The sequence below is a fragment of the Sinohyriopsis cumingii genome, chromosome 17 (assembly GCF_028554795.1).
Source record: "Sinohyriopsis cumingii isolate HCF-2022 chromosome 17, ASM2855479v2, whole genome shotgun sequence".
NCBI classification, from domain to species: domain Eukaryota; kingdom Metazoa; phylum Mollusca; class Bivalvia; order Unionida; family Unionidae; genus Sinohyriopsis; species Sinohyriopsis cumingii.
In genome coordinates this window covers 105,518,012-105,537,661 of record NC_142977.1, presented here as the reverse complement: position 1 = coordinate 105,537,661, position 19,650 = coordinate 105,518,012, and the positions used below count along the sequence as shown (strand labels likewise).

Here is a 19,650-nt window from a genome sequence, read left to right as displayed (position 1 = left end):
TCTGTCAGACTATAAATGATACATCAAGTCTGTTAGACTGTCAATGATATATCAAGGATAATATACTTTAATGATGTAGATTTATTTCTGTCAGACTGTAAATGATATATCAAGTCTGTTAGACTGTCAATGATATATCAAGGACAATATACTTTAAGAGAAATCAAATGATCTGGCTGAATGCAGCAAGTTTTCCAACTGTAGATAATTTAAATCTCAATTAGATGTCTATAATGTACCTCAGAATTGCACTGCAGAATTTACACAGGCTTCATTTCAGTTGTTTTTCTCATATGCTTGTAACAGATTCACACTTGTATGAATACTTATCAATCAGCAAAAATGTCCACTGTGACAGTGACCTGACTCTAGATGAATTCAACAGGGTACAACTTTCTTCTGGCAATTATTATTTGAGATAGGATTATGTTAAATATTTAAATATTCCAAGTTTTGCTAAAAATATTTACTCGCTGGACAGTAAAGCAAGTGAAAGTTCCACATCTTATTGGTACTCTAGGAATGTTTAACGTTTCTGACCATTCGTTTGAACAAAATCACTACTATGGAAATAATTATAATTGTAGTTTAAAAATACAGAGCTAGCTTCTGTGTAGTTTTGTAATGCATTAATGTGCAAGTGCAATTTTTCAGATCCAATATTAAATACATATTCATTTTTAACAAGAAAATTTAAATGCAGTACGAAAAAAGTGATTGACATGCTAAAAAGAATTACTAGAAATTCAAAATAAAACCATTTTTTTTGTTTTACTGTGGAGTGTTTGAACCATGTCCACTTTTCTTGAATGATGACAAGGTTTTCAAATTAGGTGCAATGATGACCATATTGGGTGCCAGATCGATAAAATTATATTTACAACCAACTAGATGTCACACAACTTTTGGTGAAAGTCGCATGTCAATTATGACCATCCATTTTGAAGAAGCAGCAACAAAATTTTCAAAATGGACACTGCGACAGCCATAGCAAATGCAAGATTAGCACATTTTTCATCGGACCAAATAGATATCGACTCTTTTGGTGAAAACTTCTTATTGATGTGGTATTCCATCCATGAGGTGTAGCAATACCAAGATTTTCAAGATGGTTGTCCTGGCAGCTATAATGGCTGTCAGATTAGCCTAATTGTTTTTTAGTAGAGACTTTTCATGAAAAGCCCATACAGATTCATTAATTTAAACCAACGGTACTGGGAAGGCAAACGAGTTGAAACTGCTAACATGTAACATTGTCAAATTTAGATGCTGTAGGGGTGAGTTACTTAGTTTCTGCAGAATTCATGGCAGCTATATACCGTTATTTGAAAACCCAATAATGGGTAATTTTACCAAATCTAGACTTTTTTCATTTATATTTTATTTGAATTATGTTGGTCTTCTGCCTGCATTCCATTCACATCCGCTATAATCTGGTTGTGTCATTTACGTTCTCAGAAATAGATTTAGACTTTGTATTTATTTATCCTTTTTGCTTTGACATATTTGGAATGAAATGGAAATGCATTTATTTAACTGGCTGTCCTGTTTTCATGCATATTAAGCTGAGAAAACTACCGACACTGCATCTCAGCTAGGTAATAAAATCCAAAAGATGGCATTAAATTTAAGATAAACTTAAAATATAGAACAAGTATGAAAAGGAAAAGTTGCATTGTATTTGTCAAAAAAATGGTTACGATCATTTTATTGAAATAAAGGTTGTGCATACATACATCCACTGGTAATGTTATCACATCAGTGGTATTGGTTTTATTTGTCTCCCTTGACAAGAATATAATCCAGGCTTGTAAGGGGTGAACAGTTATGTGTCTGAAGAAAAAAATTCTGAGACGATTATCAGGCAAAAGGTCTCTCCAACATAGAAATTTAGCAGCAGCTTGAAAATAATTAAGTTTCAAACTATTTATAAAATGCATTTATGTTTCATTCTGTTTTATGTTTCATTTGCTGTTCTGCTCTCCCAATTTTCTTCAAATTTTGCTTTATTTCATACTGCATTTCATTTGTTTTCATTCTTCATGCATATATTCTCTGTTGCATTTTGTTGTTTCAGTAGCTTAGCTGGAAGAGCACTGTAATTCAAGGAATTCTAGTTTTATACCCGACCGATCAACTGCTGTCGGTTAATTATGTGTGTCATTGGTAAATGCAATTATCTCCCATTTCCGTGGCATGATATAGCCATTTGCGTGTTAAAAGTGCTGTTAAAATCCACAAATACAACAACAAAAACCCCAATTAATTTTCATTTTGTTGTTACCATTACCCATTTCATGGTCTGTAATGACCCAAGGAACCATGTTTCCTCTCCGGAAGCAACAGAACCTATGAACCATCACATTAATTTGACTACTAACAAAAATGTAAATCTTCACCATTATCATGAAATTGGAAACTCCCCCAAAAAATAATGAATTCACAGTATGAAGAAAAATGTAAAAAATGTTTAAAGCATATATTCCAACTGTTAAAAGCACAAATTGCAAGAGCTATTGTTCATTTACCCATTTCATCTCTGGGCCCTTTATATTCTTGAGCCCTTCCTTTGCGGAAGATTTTCAGAGTGGGGTAGCCGGTCACTCCATACTTGCTGGCAAGCTCGTTTTCGGCAGTTGCATCAACCTTGGCAAGAGGTATTGGTGGATCATGCTTGATCAGCTGTTTAGCAGCCTTCTCATACTCTGGGGCTAGTTTCTTGCAATGACCACACCTGGAATCAAAATTGTGGACAAATTAGGGATTACTATCAACAAATGTTTCAAGAAAACATGGGAAAATATATAATACTGCTTGCCTGCTAATTTGTGTGTGTATATATAATACTGAGCTGCTCATAAGCTACGTGTTTTGCGGGAGATGACACCATTTTTCAGCACATAATATAGACTATACATCACGACCAGTATATTTGGAGCAGGTATAACCTGGGAAAAACCTTGAAAAAAAACATCAACTCATGAGAGGTTACTGGCAAGCTTTCTCACATACCCACACTGGAGGAGCCCCAGACTCAAAACCACGTGGAAAGAGGCGAGATGTCAGTGATCTTTAAAGACCACTTGGCCAACCAGGGCCCCAAGAACACTACATCCTGCCTATCTTTAAATTATGGACTTGCATGAAAACTTTAAGATATTGTCGATCCTGTGGATGCAGTCCCAACATCATTATATGTCTTGCACTTTCTCCAAATATATCAAGATAATGATTAAATATCAAACCAATACAAAACCTAAAGATAAAATCTGTCTTTGTCTGACTGCAAGAAGAACATTAATTTCTTATGTGATCAAGTAAATATGAAAATGAAAATTGTCCATTTCTTTCAAAAGTAAATAAATGCCCATTATTTTTGTTTGACTAGTTCATCACCTTCGTTTTGTCTAAATCTGACAATGAAACTATGTCACTAATAACAGGAAAATCCAGTAATACTTAATGGATAAAAATAGTCACAGAAGATCACTACGAAACTTTGAAAAGTACACACGATAGATGGATGACCAACAGCAGTTTTGGTCTGGTGATTCGTGGCAAAGCAACAATAACAATAAAAGAACTGTTCACCCTAATCTAGTTTGACTTTGCGATCAATATCAGTTAAAGAACTGTTCACCCTAACCTAGTTTGACTTTGCCATCAATAACAATGAACTGTTCACCAAACATGCTTTCAAAGGCATTACAAAAATACCCCTCCCCCAAAAGACACTGAATAAGTAGAATTGCTTAGTTACCATGGTGCATAGAATTCCACAAGGCTTATCTCTTGCTGAATGAAGTCATCAAAGGTGTCTTTGGCAAGGGAGACAACTACTTCTGGTGGAGGCTTCCAACTAGGGTCTGCTCTCTCCTTCATGTAGCTTACAATACCTGTGGAGTTAAATAATGGAATGCATTGCAATATATGTACATTGTAACACATTAAAATATTTTAACAGCTTAAAGTAGCAAAACTGGCAAAATAATTATATTATAGTCGGATATTTCACATTTTTCTGTCTTCGATCTAAAGTTTTAAACAGACAAATGTCAGATTTCTCAAAGCCATGAAAATTCATATCCATAATTATAGTAGATTCTTATACAGCAGTAATCTTAATAAAAGTGAAACATACTTAACAAATTATGTCCCTCACTAATACCAAACCACATTCAGTCTAATAACTCTTTCAGTGACAGCCTTTAAATAAATAGATTCCAACTAGAAATGTATTACATATGTCCTGTCTCCACATCTACTGATAGACAAATGGAAGAATCAATAGGCAGACAAGGGTAATGTCCCTTCCACATTCATGTGCGGGCATACAATAATTTGATATCAACGAAGGAGACCCAACTGAACCTGATCTATGTGACTGGCTATTTCAGTTTTTGCACGCAAATTCACATCCAGGACTTTCCTTCTCAGAAGGGAGCCAGGTGATTTACCTGGCTACTTTCACTTTACACCCAGCTACTTTTAAACAAACAAACAAAAACCTGTATCCCCCATAGAGAATGTCCCCCAAACCCACAGCCGACTTTGGCAACTCACCCTCCAACTTTATACCTAATGGAAGGCCCCCAAACCAGTATTAAAACTGTGGATGGTAAATAAAACTTTCAAACACATAGTAGTTTATTAATGGTGTGATTCATCTTTCCAAGATCGTATATCCAAGATCACTTTCTCTGTGTTAATGGATGCTTTCTCTCGAAATTTCTTTCATTCCTATTGATTGCATGCATTATGACAACAAATGTTTTAAGTTTTTTTTAAGTTTCCATACTTTCAGCTCTGGTCAAATTCTATTAAAGGTCACTGGCCACCTATATTCTACAAATGTGTGATATTATTATAGTCATAAACAATGCATTTGTTATGTATGCAAACCATAAAAATGTTTAGACTTTAATGAAAAATTTATTTGGTGAATCTCCATAACCAATCAACAATGTCTGCGTGCCAAAAACGGATATGATGTACATTTATCCCTTCTATTCAACCTAGCGATTCAAGTGTTTAATTTTCCCAAGTAAATGTTTAAGTGATGTATCTTAAGACTGTGCTTTTGTACAGCAAATATGGTGCACTGCATATTCCTCAACTTTATATTATCTTGATTTGATCTGTTAAACTATATCCTGATACAAAAATAGTCTAAAGATAACAGCATAATTAATATGCACTGTGCTCATAACTGAAGTCATCCAAGATCTTGATATAAACTTGTTTACTAAGTTTTACAGAAACTGGATAACAAAGTCTCTCAATGTATGGAGATGACTAGCTCAGCAAGTCAGATGCAAGGTATCTCATTAATATGTGCATATGTATTAACTTCGTTCAACATCAGTTCAAAAATATGGCTTTAAGAGTGGCTATAAACTCCGCCAAGCAGCTGCAAGATTGCCTTATCAATATGTGTTTTCACTTGTAATATTATCCAAGACCTTGATGCTATAACCCTTCATTCCTGTTCAGACCTAAATAGGATCAAAAGTATGATTATATAAGAAAATGTTCAGCCAATTAGCAGCAAGATCACCTCATGCATATGCATGGATTGTCCAAGATGTTGATGATATAAGCATAAATTCCAAACATTTGATCAAAATAGGTTTTTGGAAACAAGACCTCAGGAATGTTCACATGCTTAGCCCATTAGACACAAAACTACCTCATTATGCAAAGATCTTATTAAAGAACCTATTTCAAAGTTTGATAATAAAAAATTCAAAATCAGATTTGAAAAATGTGACATCAAAAGGAGTAACATGCTCATCCAATCAGATGCAAGAACAAGGTGCTGCACATTATCAAGCTCTTCTGAGACCTTAATGATATAAGCAAGTTTGATCAAAATCAGATCATAAATGTGACATCCTGAAAGGTAACAATCCCAGCCAATCAGATGCAACATTATCCCATTATGCAAGGATCTTACTCAATATCAAATCAGCCAATCAGATGCAACGTTACCCCATTATGCAAGGATCATACTCAATATCAAATCAGCCAATCAGATGCAACGTTACCCCATTACGCAAGGATCTTACTCAATATCAAATCAGCCAATGAGATGCAGGATCAGCTAATTGGTCTACAAAGATCTCACTCATTACTGAACTTGCCCAAGATCTTGCTGATACAAGCAAATATTCCAAGTTCAAAAACATCGGATCAAAATATCACCTCCAAAGTGGTAACATGCAAGATAACATTAATATGCATGGATCTCACTCATAATTGAACTCATCTGAAATTTGTACGAGATTCACTTTCTTAAATCAGTAATTCTCCAACTATGCAAGATTTTTCATCTGCTCCGTAACGTTATAACAGACATTTCGATGAAATAAATATCTTCACTTTATAATTTCATTTTAGACTCATTTTTGATTTACCTAAAACCTTGTGGGGCTACAGAGTTTTGTAGCACAAGATCATAATGGGCTAAAAAGTCTGAGACAAGAAATGAAAACTTCACACTACTTTTTAAATTTAAATACTCTGTATTTTAATTCGGCTTAGTATTCTACCTTTTCTACATTTAATTTTGAAATACTGCTGAAAGAGTGGTTGACCTGCATGCCATTGGTTTTTGTCCATCCAGCATGTACATCAGACTTGTATTCAACATCATTTTGGTCAGGAAAGCCAGAAAGTAAAAGCCATTGATGCAATGTTTTTGAGAAGTTGTCTAAATATTTTTTCCATCTGAAAAGCAATGTCCTTGTTTGATAGCAAAAATCGGCATCATATGAACAAATATGGAATACCTTCATAAGCCAGTATGCTGTGTCAAATTCTTTTGAGGTTTTTGAGAAGGTTATTCCACTGGCCATATCTTAGGGTAGATTTGATGTAATAAAATAATAAACACCAGCTTCATGTCAGGATGCAGTCCTTCAAATTTAATGCATTCCACATTAAAAGATTGTTGCAAATAGTAACTGAATGGATGATGCATGACGGATGAAGAATGAAGGACCATACCACTTGGCCTTGTTGAGTGATAAACTGAAAAGTAAAGTTAAGGACTTACCATTAGCTTCCCTTGGGCCATCATAATCATACACTTCCCCTTTTTTAAACCACTTCAATGTGGGATAGCCACTCACATCAAATCTAAAGAAAAATGACACCTGTTTTGAAGAATCACACACAACTTAAAATTAAATATACAAGAAAAAAATGTCAGCATAGTTATGGTTAATTTGGTAATTTCCAAACACAAAACCCTTCATATTGTCTTTGTCATGCAATCCAAGTATGGACATCTTGTAACTACTCAAGTCTGGTGTTATCTCCATACAAACAATAGAGGAAAAGTGAAAAAGTGGCCAAAGTAGGCCTGACATCACATACCCGTACAGTTGACATACATCACCATATGAATGTGCATGTGTGTATAAATGTTCCCAAGCACTCGTCCCTGGGACAAGTTGCAAGAGTTACTTGTTCCTGTCTTCATTATACCTGACACAATACACTTATCCACTACAGTGCTCATGCTTTTACTAGTGAACAACTGGTTGTCTGATACTAAAATGGGTAAAAATCATGAAAACATAGAATAATACAAAACACAGTTTGTAACTTCAGAAACTGCAGTTGCACATACAGCCTTTGATTACTTAGTGGCATTTGTGAAACCTATCACTATTCTATGTGTCATATTCTTTGTTTTCAATGAGATATCACACGTTCACAAGTGAGATATGGGAGAAGTTACGAGATGGAGAATGTCAAAATTTTACAATTTTGTCTGGTTATTCTTGCCTGACATAATAAGTACACGTCGTTTATATGACCTGCAATTCTAAAATTCTAGACCTCTCCTTGCTACTGGGTACAACTTCAATGTTCAAAATTCCGAAGAAATTTATAGCCTCACCCTTAAAGTACATACACCTGTGTAGCCACTATGGATTCCTGAGTCTGTCCCTGCATATCTGGGACTCTACTCCTGCAGTCAAAACCTGGAAATCACCGAGATCCTTTCACCAAAGGGAGTTGCTGTGCATCAGTGGTTAAGGCACTCAACTCGTGACAGAGTTGCAATTCAATTCCAATCTAATCAGCACTGATTCTCGTTAATATACATGGAACTATCTTGTAATCTCAGATCTTGACAATACAAGCAGTCATACCAACTCTAATCAAAATCTGATCTCTAGAGTGTTCACAAGCGCTGCATCAGAAGAAAGATCACCTCTTTTTAAAAGGTGTAGGTGTCAACTGTAGTTGAACCTGTCCAAGATCTGGATGATACAAGCTTACATATCAAATCTGATCAAAATCAAATCAGAAATTTGGCATCGAGAGTGTTCACAAGCTGTCGTCATGGAACTCACCAGTGCTCTTGTATATACTTGCATGCCAAGCAGGGCTGAGCAAATCTCAAAGACCAATGTCATGGACTATTCATTTTTAAAGGCTGGCAAGTAAAATTTTCCAAGTCAGTGCTTATTTTCATGTCATAGTTACTTTATATACCTTTATCTGGCTATTCATGCCCTATGGATATACTGAATAACTGATTTTAATTGTCTCCATGGATTTTCCGCTACCAACTCTACCTTATTAACTTTCACAGCGATCCTTGCGAATGGAAGTTAGCTTGCATATGAAACAAATGTAAAACCTGTATACTTTAGTTATATAATGGCTACTGGAGGAGTTGTGCTGAAAGAAAGGCAGATCTGATGGATTAGATTCGAATTGTGATTTTCCAACAGGTAGGTCAATTAAAGCATGTCAGTGTTTGTTAAATCAATATGTTGGATTTTAACAATCTTCTTGTGATTCACAGGCAAGAGAAACAGGCATCATCCCATTTTCAGTCTGGCAGAACCTGGCTTTAGCAAATTGCAGATCTGTAAAACTGTCCACCATTACCTTGAAGCCAGATCAGTTTCCACTGTGGCATCCACCTTGGCGAGAGAGATCGGTGGCTGTGATTCCTTCAGAAGTTTGGCAGCCTTTGCATATTCTGGAGCCAGAGATTTACAGTGACCACACCTGGAAGCACAAAATATAAACACAGTAGGAATATGCACACACTGTACAATTTGGACTTAACCCATCTTGTCTGATATCAGAGATTTGCAGTGACCACACCTGGAAGCACAAAATATTAACACAGTAGGAATATGTACACACTGTACAATTTGGACTTAACCCATCTTGTCTGATATCAGAGATTTGCAGTGACCACACCTGGAAGCTCAAAATATTAACACAATAGGAATATGTACACACTGTACAATTTGGACTTAACCCATCTTGTCTGATATCAGAGATTTGCAGTGACCACACCTGGAAGCACAAAATATTAACACAATAGGAATATGTACACACTGTACAATTTGGACTTAACCCATCTTGTCTGATATCAGAGATTTGCAGTGACCACACCTGGAAGCACAAAATATTAACACAATAGGAATATGTACACACTGTACAATTTGGACTTAACCCATCTTGTCTGATATCAGAGATTTACAGTGACCACACCTGGAAGCACAAAATATAAACACAGTAGGAATATGTACACACTGTACAATTTGGACTTAACCCATCTTGTCTGATATCAGAGATTTACAGTGACCACACCTGGAAGCACAAAATATTAACACAATAGGAATATGTACACACTGTACAATTTGGACTTAACCCATCTTGTCTGATATCAGAGATTTGCAGTGACCACACCTGGAAGCACAAAATATAAACACAGTAGGAATATGTACACACTGTACAATTTGGACTTAACCCATCTTGTCTGATATCAGAGATTTGCAGTGACCACACCTGGAAGCACAAAATATAAACACAGTAGGAATATGTACACACTGTACAATTTGGACTTAACCCATCTTGTCTGATATCAGAGATTTGCAGTGACCACACCTGGAAGAACAAAATATAAACACAGTAGGAATATGTACACACTGTACAATTTGGACTTAACCCATCTTGTCTGATATCAGAGATTTACAGTGACCACACCTGGAAGCACAAAATATTAACACAGTAGGAATATGTACACACTGTACAATTTGGACTTAACCCATCTTGTCTGATATCAGAGATTTGCAGTGACCACACCTGGAAGCACAAAATATTAACACAGTAGGAATATGTACACACTGTACAATTTGGACTTAACCCATCTTGTCTGATATCTCTACTCTAAGGCAGTAACAATAATGATAAAAAAAAGAAAATATCTGCTTGTATCAAATGAATAATGGACGTATTTCATACAGTGAGTAAACATGCTTGAGTTCTTCAAAAACAAGATGAAATATATCTAGTATTCAAATAGAACAAGCACACATCATTTTTATTTAATGCTTAAATGTACTAGCTAGTATGATGCCAGACTAAAGTAGCCAATTTCTTACTATAACTGCACCTAACAATGTCAGGGCTATTCCCTTTAAACATTAAACAATGCATGGTACCCAGGGAAGCACTTTTTCCAAAATATATACCAGGGTACTCGGACTACCCAAAGAATACAAAATTCTAAACTGCATCCATGGATGACTGTTCTACATTAAAAGCGCTTTTTCCTGGGTCCCATGTATATTTTACTGGAACAGCCCTCAGTTGTTCACTTTTCATTTTCAAGTGTTTTGTGTATATTCACATAGAAAGTATCAATGGGAATACAATTCCTTTTTCTAATTCAAATAAAATTACACATAAACAAAAATTAAAAAAGCACATTGTGCGATTTGAACCTAGTACTCTTGCACTCCGGCATGACAACTAGCCATATTTACCATTAGTGACAAAATAGCAGATTAAATCTCATGGGTTTGATGTTATTTACTCACCCCAGTGAAAACAATATTTGTAATAATTCACTCCTGTGAATTTTTTTTTTTTTGGGTTGGGGGAACAGTGGTATTTGCAAATTCCACCAATTAACAGGCCAACATAAAATAAATCTGTATATTTCTTCCAGTCATTTACAAGTAATTACAACAACTTTTTTTTTAAATTAAGAATGAAAATATCTTGGAATTATAATTTTGCTGTTCTATGCATGCCAGGAATTGCATATGACGTTTTTTTTTTTGTTTTACAAGAACATCTTTTCTCTTCATCAATGAAGAAAAATGTGCCCTTAAGTTTCACGTTTGTGCATGTTCTTTCTTGTGTAATGAAATCCAAGAAATTTAATCCATGACAAAATTGCCAGACTTTGTCCTAAATTGTAGTATGCCAAAAAATACAATACTGAAGTGAAAAACCACAAGAAAAAACTCAATGTTGTAAAATACATTAGACAGGTCTTCTTAATTAACAAATTAGAAGGCATGAAGAAGAAAGGTCAACTTGTATACCAATGTTTATATCCTCACGATTTTAGTTTAAACAAGTGCTTGAAATCTCAACACAAATTAAAAACTGGACAAAACTCCTCTTTTTGACAAGTCTGTCTTTTTCTAGTAACAATTTTTGGCTTGTCTGATACTTTGAAAAGTCACTATACAATGTCAGTTTGATCAATTTGAAGGTCACTGTACAATGCCTTTTTGATCATTTTAAAGGTCACTGTACAATGTCTTTTTAGTAATTTGAAAAATCACTAATATCTGCTTCAAAAGTCACAGTCCAATACATGTGTGGTACTAAGAAAAATCACTGTTCAATGCAACTTTGGTGTAAGGAAAATTCACAGACCAATGCTTGTTTGGTACCATGAAAAGTTACTGTCCAATTTCAGGTTATAATAATATGTAAGACTCAATTTCTTTATAACACTTGCAAAATGCATAATTTGACTGAAATCAACTTTGCATCATTGTTAATGAATACTAATTCAGGAGAGAAAAAAATGAATTTTCAAAGAAAACGCTAGAATATAAGGAATGAGAACTAAGATCAGGAAAAGATTATTCCAAAGAGGAGATTTTTCCAGTACACAAAATCAATCAAGCATGTCAATCTTTTTCTTAAGCAAATTTGTGTGACTCATTTGGAAAGTGTGACTCGTTTGGAAATTATTCACAACATATAGAAGAGTAAATAAGCATTTGAGAGATCAAAAATCTATCATCCACAGTCAATTTTTTTGGGATGAACATACCAAGGGGCATAGAATTCTACCAGAATTGTGTCCTTGGAGTAGACAATATCATCAAAGTTTTTTGTGTCCAGCACCAATACATCCTCCTCCTCTTTGACTTCAGTACTTTTCTCTTCCTCCTCTTCAACATCATCATCTACAATGAAACAAGCATGAAAATCAACTGATATGCTAGAGGTCAGAAGATTGCAACCTTTTCAGAAAGTAAGGCTGTGGACAGAACACTGACTAAATATCAGACTGCACCCATAATATAATCTTGTTATAGTTACATACTCCCTAACATGATAAAGTGTATCAATTTGATTAATCAACAGTCCAAATGTCTAATCAAATTATTCAGGTGTCCATAAATGACATCACAAATGTCTGCTATGAACAACAGCAAAATTTTGAAAAGCACGACTGACATAGGTTTCCTGCTATGCTTAATTAAAAAAAAAAAAAAAAACATGCTGTTTACCATTTCTCATTTGCACCATTTAAGTAACCTTTCTCAAGTTCTATTGTCCACTCTAGCTGTTACTGGATACTTTTGCCATAGAAAGAGACCTGTCGTCTTTATGGGCATGTAACTCATGCTCTAACCAAAAACTGTAAAATGCAATGTGACATTTGGAGTATATCTATGTCATAAAAAAACTGGCAATCTAGCTGAGGGGCAGAATTCATTAAATAAATCTGTAAAGCTTATTGTTTCAATGCAAATAAAGACACAACTGTCAAAATTTGGGTATTGGAGATGGAGTTTCTTGCTATAAAAGTTAACAGAATACATAGCCTGAAAATTTACAGTGAGACAAGGTATTCTGCTCAAGTGTGATCAAACGGGTTACAAACACTGAGTTTTAAACTCCTGACCCATATGCCAGCTATTTTTGCTGCTTCTGACCCCCATATGTGTAAAGGGAGATAATTATGGATAAAAGTTAAATATTTTTGTACATTACGTTTATGTATACCTTTTTTAATCATTTTTTTTTCAATTAATTTTACATCTTTAAACAAAGTGCTACAAAATACAAAGTACCAACCCTTAACTGAATTATAAAGATATTTACAAAGATACATGGCAGCATGCATGATGTATCTAATGTTTGCTAACCCTTAAAATACCACACAAATCTGTAGTACAATATCTGTCAATGCTAATTTGCTTGAGAAAAGAAATAAAAAATGCACTCTCTTTTTAAATTGCCCATATTTTATTTTATAGAACAAAATACCAGGGATCGTCCTGGGCTTCGCCAATGTTGCAAATTGCGATTTTTTTTTCCTTATTGGCTACAAAAATATCCCATCTGGCGATTTTTTTGGCGACAGACTTTTTGGTTATTTAATTTGTACATAGAATCATGGATTTGGACTGGATAAATTAAAAGGGAGATTGAAAGGAAGCCACAAACTTGACTAAGCAATGCATTGGAATCAATCTGTTACACAAACGATCCTTTGTTCATATTGACAACCCCATCTTTAGAGTGCATTGTTACATCATAATCTGCTTATGCTGACATCAGGGCTGAGTACTGTATGCTGTGATACAGTCAATCATGCTACCGAACTATACCTACAACTGACCGACTTCTGAAGACGCGAATAGAACAGATACAATTAATTGAATGGCTAATCCTTCTGTTGTTTTTTTTTTTTTTTTTTTTTTTTTTTTTTTTTACATTTACCAATATAATAGTTTTGCTGAACCTTCATAGAAAACTGATAACCTTTGAAGTACCGACTATTGCGTATAAATACAAAGCAAATGGAAAAAATCTCAATCACAATTATATCTGTCGCCAGTGCAGTATTTTACTCATTGATCTTTTCCTTTTGCCATCAATCCGTGTTATGGCTGCAGAGACTTAAACTCCACAACAAGAAATAGCAAAAAAAACAAACAGTTTTGCATAATTAATAATAATTATTTATTTCTCAAAATACAGGAGTGAGTTTTGCATAATTATTAATAATTATTTATTTCTCAAAATACAGGAGTGAAAGAATCCCTAAATTGGGTGTGAATTTATGCTTATATATACGGTCCACTATTTCCAGGTGTTGACTCATGTAAGTTTCATTCGTGGGAATGGAGATCCTAGTTTGCTTGTCGAGAAAATTTATACAGCATTCAGTGATCATTCTTGGGATTTAGGAAGCAATTCACTTCAAGCTTTGTGAAGCTAGCCATGGGGGGGGGGGGCAGGGGGCTGCCGAGAGACTACTGGTGTCACCTGTCAGCACTGTAGACTGTGAACGTGGATTCAGTAAGATGAACCTCATAAAAACTGACATCAGAAATAAACTCTGCATCTCATCTCTTGAGAATTTAATGAGAATTGGCATGTACAGATGTGAAAAATTAGACTTTGAAACTGCATTCAACAAGTTGGCAGCCCCAAAATCGCGACGGATCTTCATATAACACTTTGTAACATTTTGTTAATGCTTATTGTAATTAGAGTATTAAGTAACCCATCTTATTTAATTTTCATTGCCTGTTACATTAATAGACTAAATTAACACTTCAAAAAATGTACACTACTTGTTCTGGCGACACTTTTTGAAAATTGGCGACAAAATATTGAGGTTGGCGATTTTTTTGGCGACAGCTTTTTAAAAACCAGGACCATCCCTGAAATACCCTAACTTATATGAAAAATTATTGTTGAAGACAGAACTTTGTTATAAACATCAAGTCAAATAAGTACTTTCAGGTACAAATACAGGTAAAACTATAAACTGCTTCTGCATTTCACCTGTATTTTCTCTTTTTTTGACAAAAAGTTCAAAAGTCTAAAAAAAGTTGACTCATTTCTTCAGTGTCAACCATATACATTTATGTCCGTTTAAACTTTATATCAAAGTTTTAAAATTCGAAAGTGCAGAATAGTTACTACTTAAAAAGCACCCAATCCAACAACACCAGATAACTTGCACTCAGGTACAAATTAGCTATGAACATTCTGCAAATGTATTTGTTTTTATGATAGGAAGATGTGCTTTAAAAAAAATCAAATAAAAGACACGATGACAGTTCCCTACATCATAAATACTGAACCCAGTTAATTAAAAGATTTTCAGTATTAAATAATTAAACACTAGCTCACGCTATGAAATAAGTTTTAATGAAATTTTTTTAATGTTTCCATTTATGAAAACCAGTTCAGTTATTACGTTACTATGTGTGCAACGGTACCATAATGTCGTGGCGTTGCATTATGAAACTATACGGATTCCCTCTCAGGCCCGAGAATTTAAAAGAAATGATATCCTGTGGTGCTAAATTTTATTTTATTATGGTTTCAAAACATTATCAGAAAATGCAACAAAAGGTAATTATCGAAAGTGTATTCCTAAGGTCGGTTTTCCAGTGAACCGGCTCATATGTTATGCAAATTATGTTCTTTAAGTAATTTTAAACTGAGACTGCAGAGACATTATCTGCGCGTATTGCACGGTTTCTGTCGCCTGTGTACATATTGTGCATACGAATATCTCCTCGCCAACTCGTGTTCCGTTACTTCCACCTGAAGCTATGTGCACCTGCCACTCGGTTAGTTACTAGCGGCACCTGTTTTCATTCAATGCAATTGCATGAAACCTGTGCAATTAGTACAAATTACTTCCAATACATATTTATACCTGCATCGTCTTCCTTTCTGCCACCTTCATCGCACTTGACAACGGCGGATAATAAAAGAAAGCCGGACAGAAGTAACCAAAGCTTCATCTCCGTTGATACCGTTCTGCTCATGTGTGTCAACGAACCGAACTACTCAACCGGTGCTGAGGGGAAATTACTGCGTTTAAAATATAGTTTCAGAACTGATAGATATCTTTCCCTGTCCTTTTCCAGATGTCACCATATACCTGAACCATATTCAAACGAATCAATCAAACTGTTAGAAGTGTAGTTTGCTACAACTAGTAAGTCATGTTATTACTCCAAATTATGAAATAGGTCATCTCTAGCGCATTTATACACTGGGAATCCTTATAACCAATCGCTGTTTGCCAAGTTCTGAATCGCTGCATAGTCACGTATGTCGTAGTTCAAGTAATGCTTTGCTGACGCGCTCACAATTTAAGTTCATAAGTGCTATTTTTTTAGTTAAAACCCTTTGCCCAACCACAAGAAGCGGTTACAAAGAAATTAAGAGTGGCCAATACTCGTATTCTCATGTGTAATGAGCACGTGTGAGCCAAATGCAAATAAAAAAAAGTTGTATCTGTGGCATCGGCAAATAATGCTGGTATGTACTGCATCGTTGTATGGTTCCCTTTCGGTAATAAATAAACACCTAAATGTCTCATGCTTGTAGCTAGTATCAACACGTTGCAATTCATAGTCTATGAAACGGTTCCTCCACGACGTGATTTAGTCTACAGCTTAAGCATTTTACTGTCAAAATAAACCTGTTTACTACATTTAGATATATTTACTTCACACATTCGGTCAGTTTCAGGACTCTAAACAGTATATGTGTGCTGCATGCATGTGATAAACAGTATATGTGTGCTGCATGCATGTGATCGTTCTTTATGATGTATTCTTTTTGTCTTGCAAGAGATGGGTTGTTTTATTTTTAAGATAGACTGCTTTATTTTTGTTTGTTTTTGTACAGTAAACTTAGAACTTGACAGAGTTACTCCCTGTGCATTAGATATATACGTCTCCAAATTCTCGTGAAACTATCTTCAGAGTGGGCACCAGTGCTTCGATCTTTGTACATCTGCAACATTCCAAAAATTATTTTTAGCAAATATATATGCCCAATCAGTAAAAAAGCGATCACACAGCGGCCACTAATTGCTATCCATTCTCACTAACCGGTGTTCTTTGCATAGTGCCAGGGCCGGGTTAAAACTTTAGGGGCCCTGGACACTTAATATGGGCGGGGGCGCTTAAAGATTTTTAAAAAAAATTAATGCGCCCTGAAAGCAGTCTTTAAACTGTCTTTTATTTGTGAAGCTGTATTAGGCGTTGTGTTAGACGGTTTAGACTTGTATATTGTTTATTAAAAGGCATGAAATTGTATCCATGGCAACCAGGGGTGCTCCCATGATTAAGGGTAGTGGCACGTGCCCCTTATGCTCCCAGCCCCCTAATCCGTCCTTGAGTATATTGTCAGTTCTAGCATCACGAAACTCTTAGATAACTTATCATATCGCACGCCTTCCGGAAAGTACACATCTGTGTTGTGTTATTGATGACTGGGCTAAGCATGAAGATAAAGGTGACCAAGCAGACATTTCAGTATTACACTTAGGTCTTTAAACACTGTCCCTCACGAACTGGTAAAAAGTAAACTTTTTAATTATGAAAGACTCTGTCCTGGACAGAATCTTTTTTTTTTTTTTCTATCTTCTGGAGAACAATGTATGCAGTTAAAAGGTTCAAAATCTTGACTGGTCCAAAGCAGCTGCTGAGTACCTGAAGGGACATAACTCTGACCAGTACTTTTCTCCTTCAACATCAATTGCATTTTGATTGAAATTAATTCTGAAATTCGAATCTTTGTAGACGAATGTCTGTGCTACAGGTCAATCGAAACTCCATATAAAGATATTACACAGTTACATTAATGAACTAGGATAGTGTGCACGGAAATGGAAAATGCGAATTCAACCTTTAAAAAAATGCAACAAAATGCGAGTGACAAGAAATAAATTCCATAAAACCCGTCATATACACTAGAAAGTCTACTTTAAAAAGTCTCGATCAAATATAATATTTAGTGGTCACAATTACTAATGATCTGAAATCTAATTTTTTTTTTTTTAAAGGTTGACGTTGTATGGTGCAAACATGTCTTTCGGAGGTAGTATGGAACTAATGTAGTTCAAAAAGACCAATAGTAACTGTAATAGATGCAGCTGGCACAATTTGCTTCAGTTTCCATGCATTCCAAATATAAACAAACAAGCAAAAAAAAAAAACGCAAGGAAAACTAACTTAAAGGAGTATAGAAAATAGCTGTCAGTGTTACAAAATTTACTTTTAAAAATTAAAAATTACTTAATTTTTGGGTGTATGTTAGATAAGAAAATTGGAATATAACTCCTAATAATCGTTTTCTTTCCTTTCTTACATTATTTTTTTCTTTATAGCCTTGATCTGGTTTATGGCTATGACATTTTTGTTTCAAGTGATAAAGCAATTGATCAATTGATATGTACTTTCAAACCTATAAGAAACGATAAGTTCTTTAAAACTTTTTAATCTTAGAGAAGAGGGCCAGTGATAAGATTATGGGGCCAGTGATAAGGTTTCTGGGCATTTTACATTTGTATCTTGCAAAATTAAAGGATGTAACACGGGAAAGGAGAGTTGTCAAGCAACGAGTGACTTTCAAATAAAAATACACACGAATATGCTATACTAAATTATCTTATTTGATATTATACATTTTTTTCAAATACTACGTTGGTTTTTTTTTTTTTACAAATAATCCTTGGATTTTAATTTTCTTGTCAGTCTTGGGTGGGTGAGGGAATCTGTAATATTAGTCCTACGGACCGTCGCATACGTGTTTAGACCCCCCTCCTACTTTTATTCAGAAATACAGTACATTGATCGAACACATGCTATTGGTTTTCTCGATATGAGCTCCAAACAAAAATCAGAAAGTAAGAAAGAAAAATGAACGAAAAGAAAACATGAACGAATAATTTACTTATTTTTTGAACGCATTCCATGTTTAGTGGAAACGTCAATAGAACAAATAAAATTAATAAATATAAACCTAAAAAAAAAGTAGAGACCACTCCATATATGTGTGCGTGTGTGTATGTGTGTGTCAATAAAACCCTGAGAGTTCGAACGCTTTTAATATCCTAAAAATACGAATGATTTTCTGGAAAAACTGAGTAAAATGCAACCTAATAAAAGCTGTATCCTGGTTACAGTTGCTACTGACATCCTCTATCTACTTCATGTATTGGAGCGTGCATAGATGTTAAAAACGTTAAAATTAAAATAAAAAACGTAAAAAACGCATTTTTTCTCAATAAATAAAAAACGAAAAAAAAAACTTCCAGTAGTTTTTAGGCAACACAAAAATCAATATTTTACTTATTTACACGCTACATACCAGTTTTAAAGTTTCAGTGATACAAATGTGAAAAAATGTCAAAAGTTTTAAACCGTAGTCCAGATAACATTGAAATTTTTTTCACTCAATGTCGTTATCACCATCTGACTGATCTGACCACTCTATGGTTTCCTCCATATAATTTATATTGTCCAGCTTTTCCTTTAGGCGAAGATTTGCATGCACAAACACTACATCTCGCACTCTCTTGCACTGCATACGGTTTCGCTTTTTCGTGTGAATGAAGTCATATAAAAAACGCAAAAAAATTAAAAAAACGTAAAAAAACGCGTTTTTCGAGGTAAAATAAAAAACGAAAAAAACTTTTTATCATCTATGGGAACGTGTAAGCCTGAAGTCAAGTAGATTTGCATGACTTTTTTTTTTCTTTCCCGTGTTAATGACAATCGGTAAGCAGAGAATTGCAAAACACTG

At 34.7% G+C, this 19,650-nt stretch overlaps 1 protein-coding gene across 1 annotated transcript in view; it reads right to left on the bottom strand.

Moving 5' to 3' along the window:
• The window catches only part of LOC149779614 (protein disulfide-isomerase A4-like), a 34,454-nt gene extending 18,377 nt beyond the window's left edge, over positions 1–16,077 (bottom strand). Inside the window, exons 1-6 of the mRNA XM_089940404.1 lie at positions 15,764–16,077; positions 12,122–12,257; positions 8,914–9,036; positions 7,058–7,140; positions 3,761–3,896; positions 2,529–2,734 (exon numbers count right to left, since the gene is read on the bottom strand). Coding sequence (XP_089796530.1) covers positions 2,529–2,734; positions 3,761–3,896; positions 7,058–7,140; positions 8,914–9,036; positions 12,122–12,257; positions 15,764–15,875 — 796 coding nt within the window. The 5' untranslated portion in view covers positions 15,876–16,077. The remainder of the gene's footprint in view (positions 1–2,528; positions 2,735–3,760; positions 3,897–7,057; positions 7,141–8,913; positions 9,037–12,121; positions 12,258–15,763) is intronic.
• Positions 16,078–19,650: the final 3,573 nt, after the last annotated feature.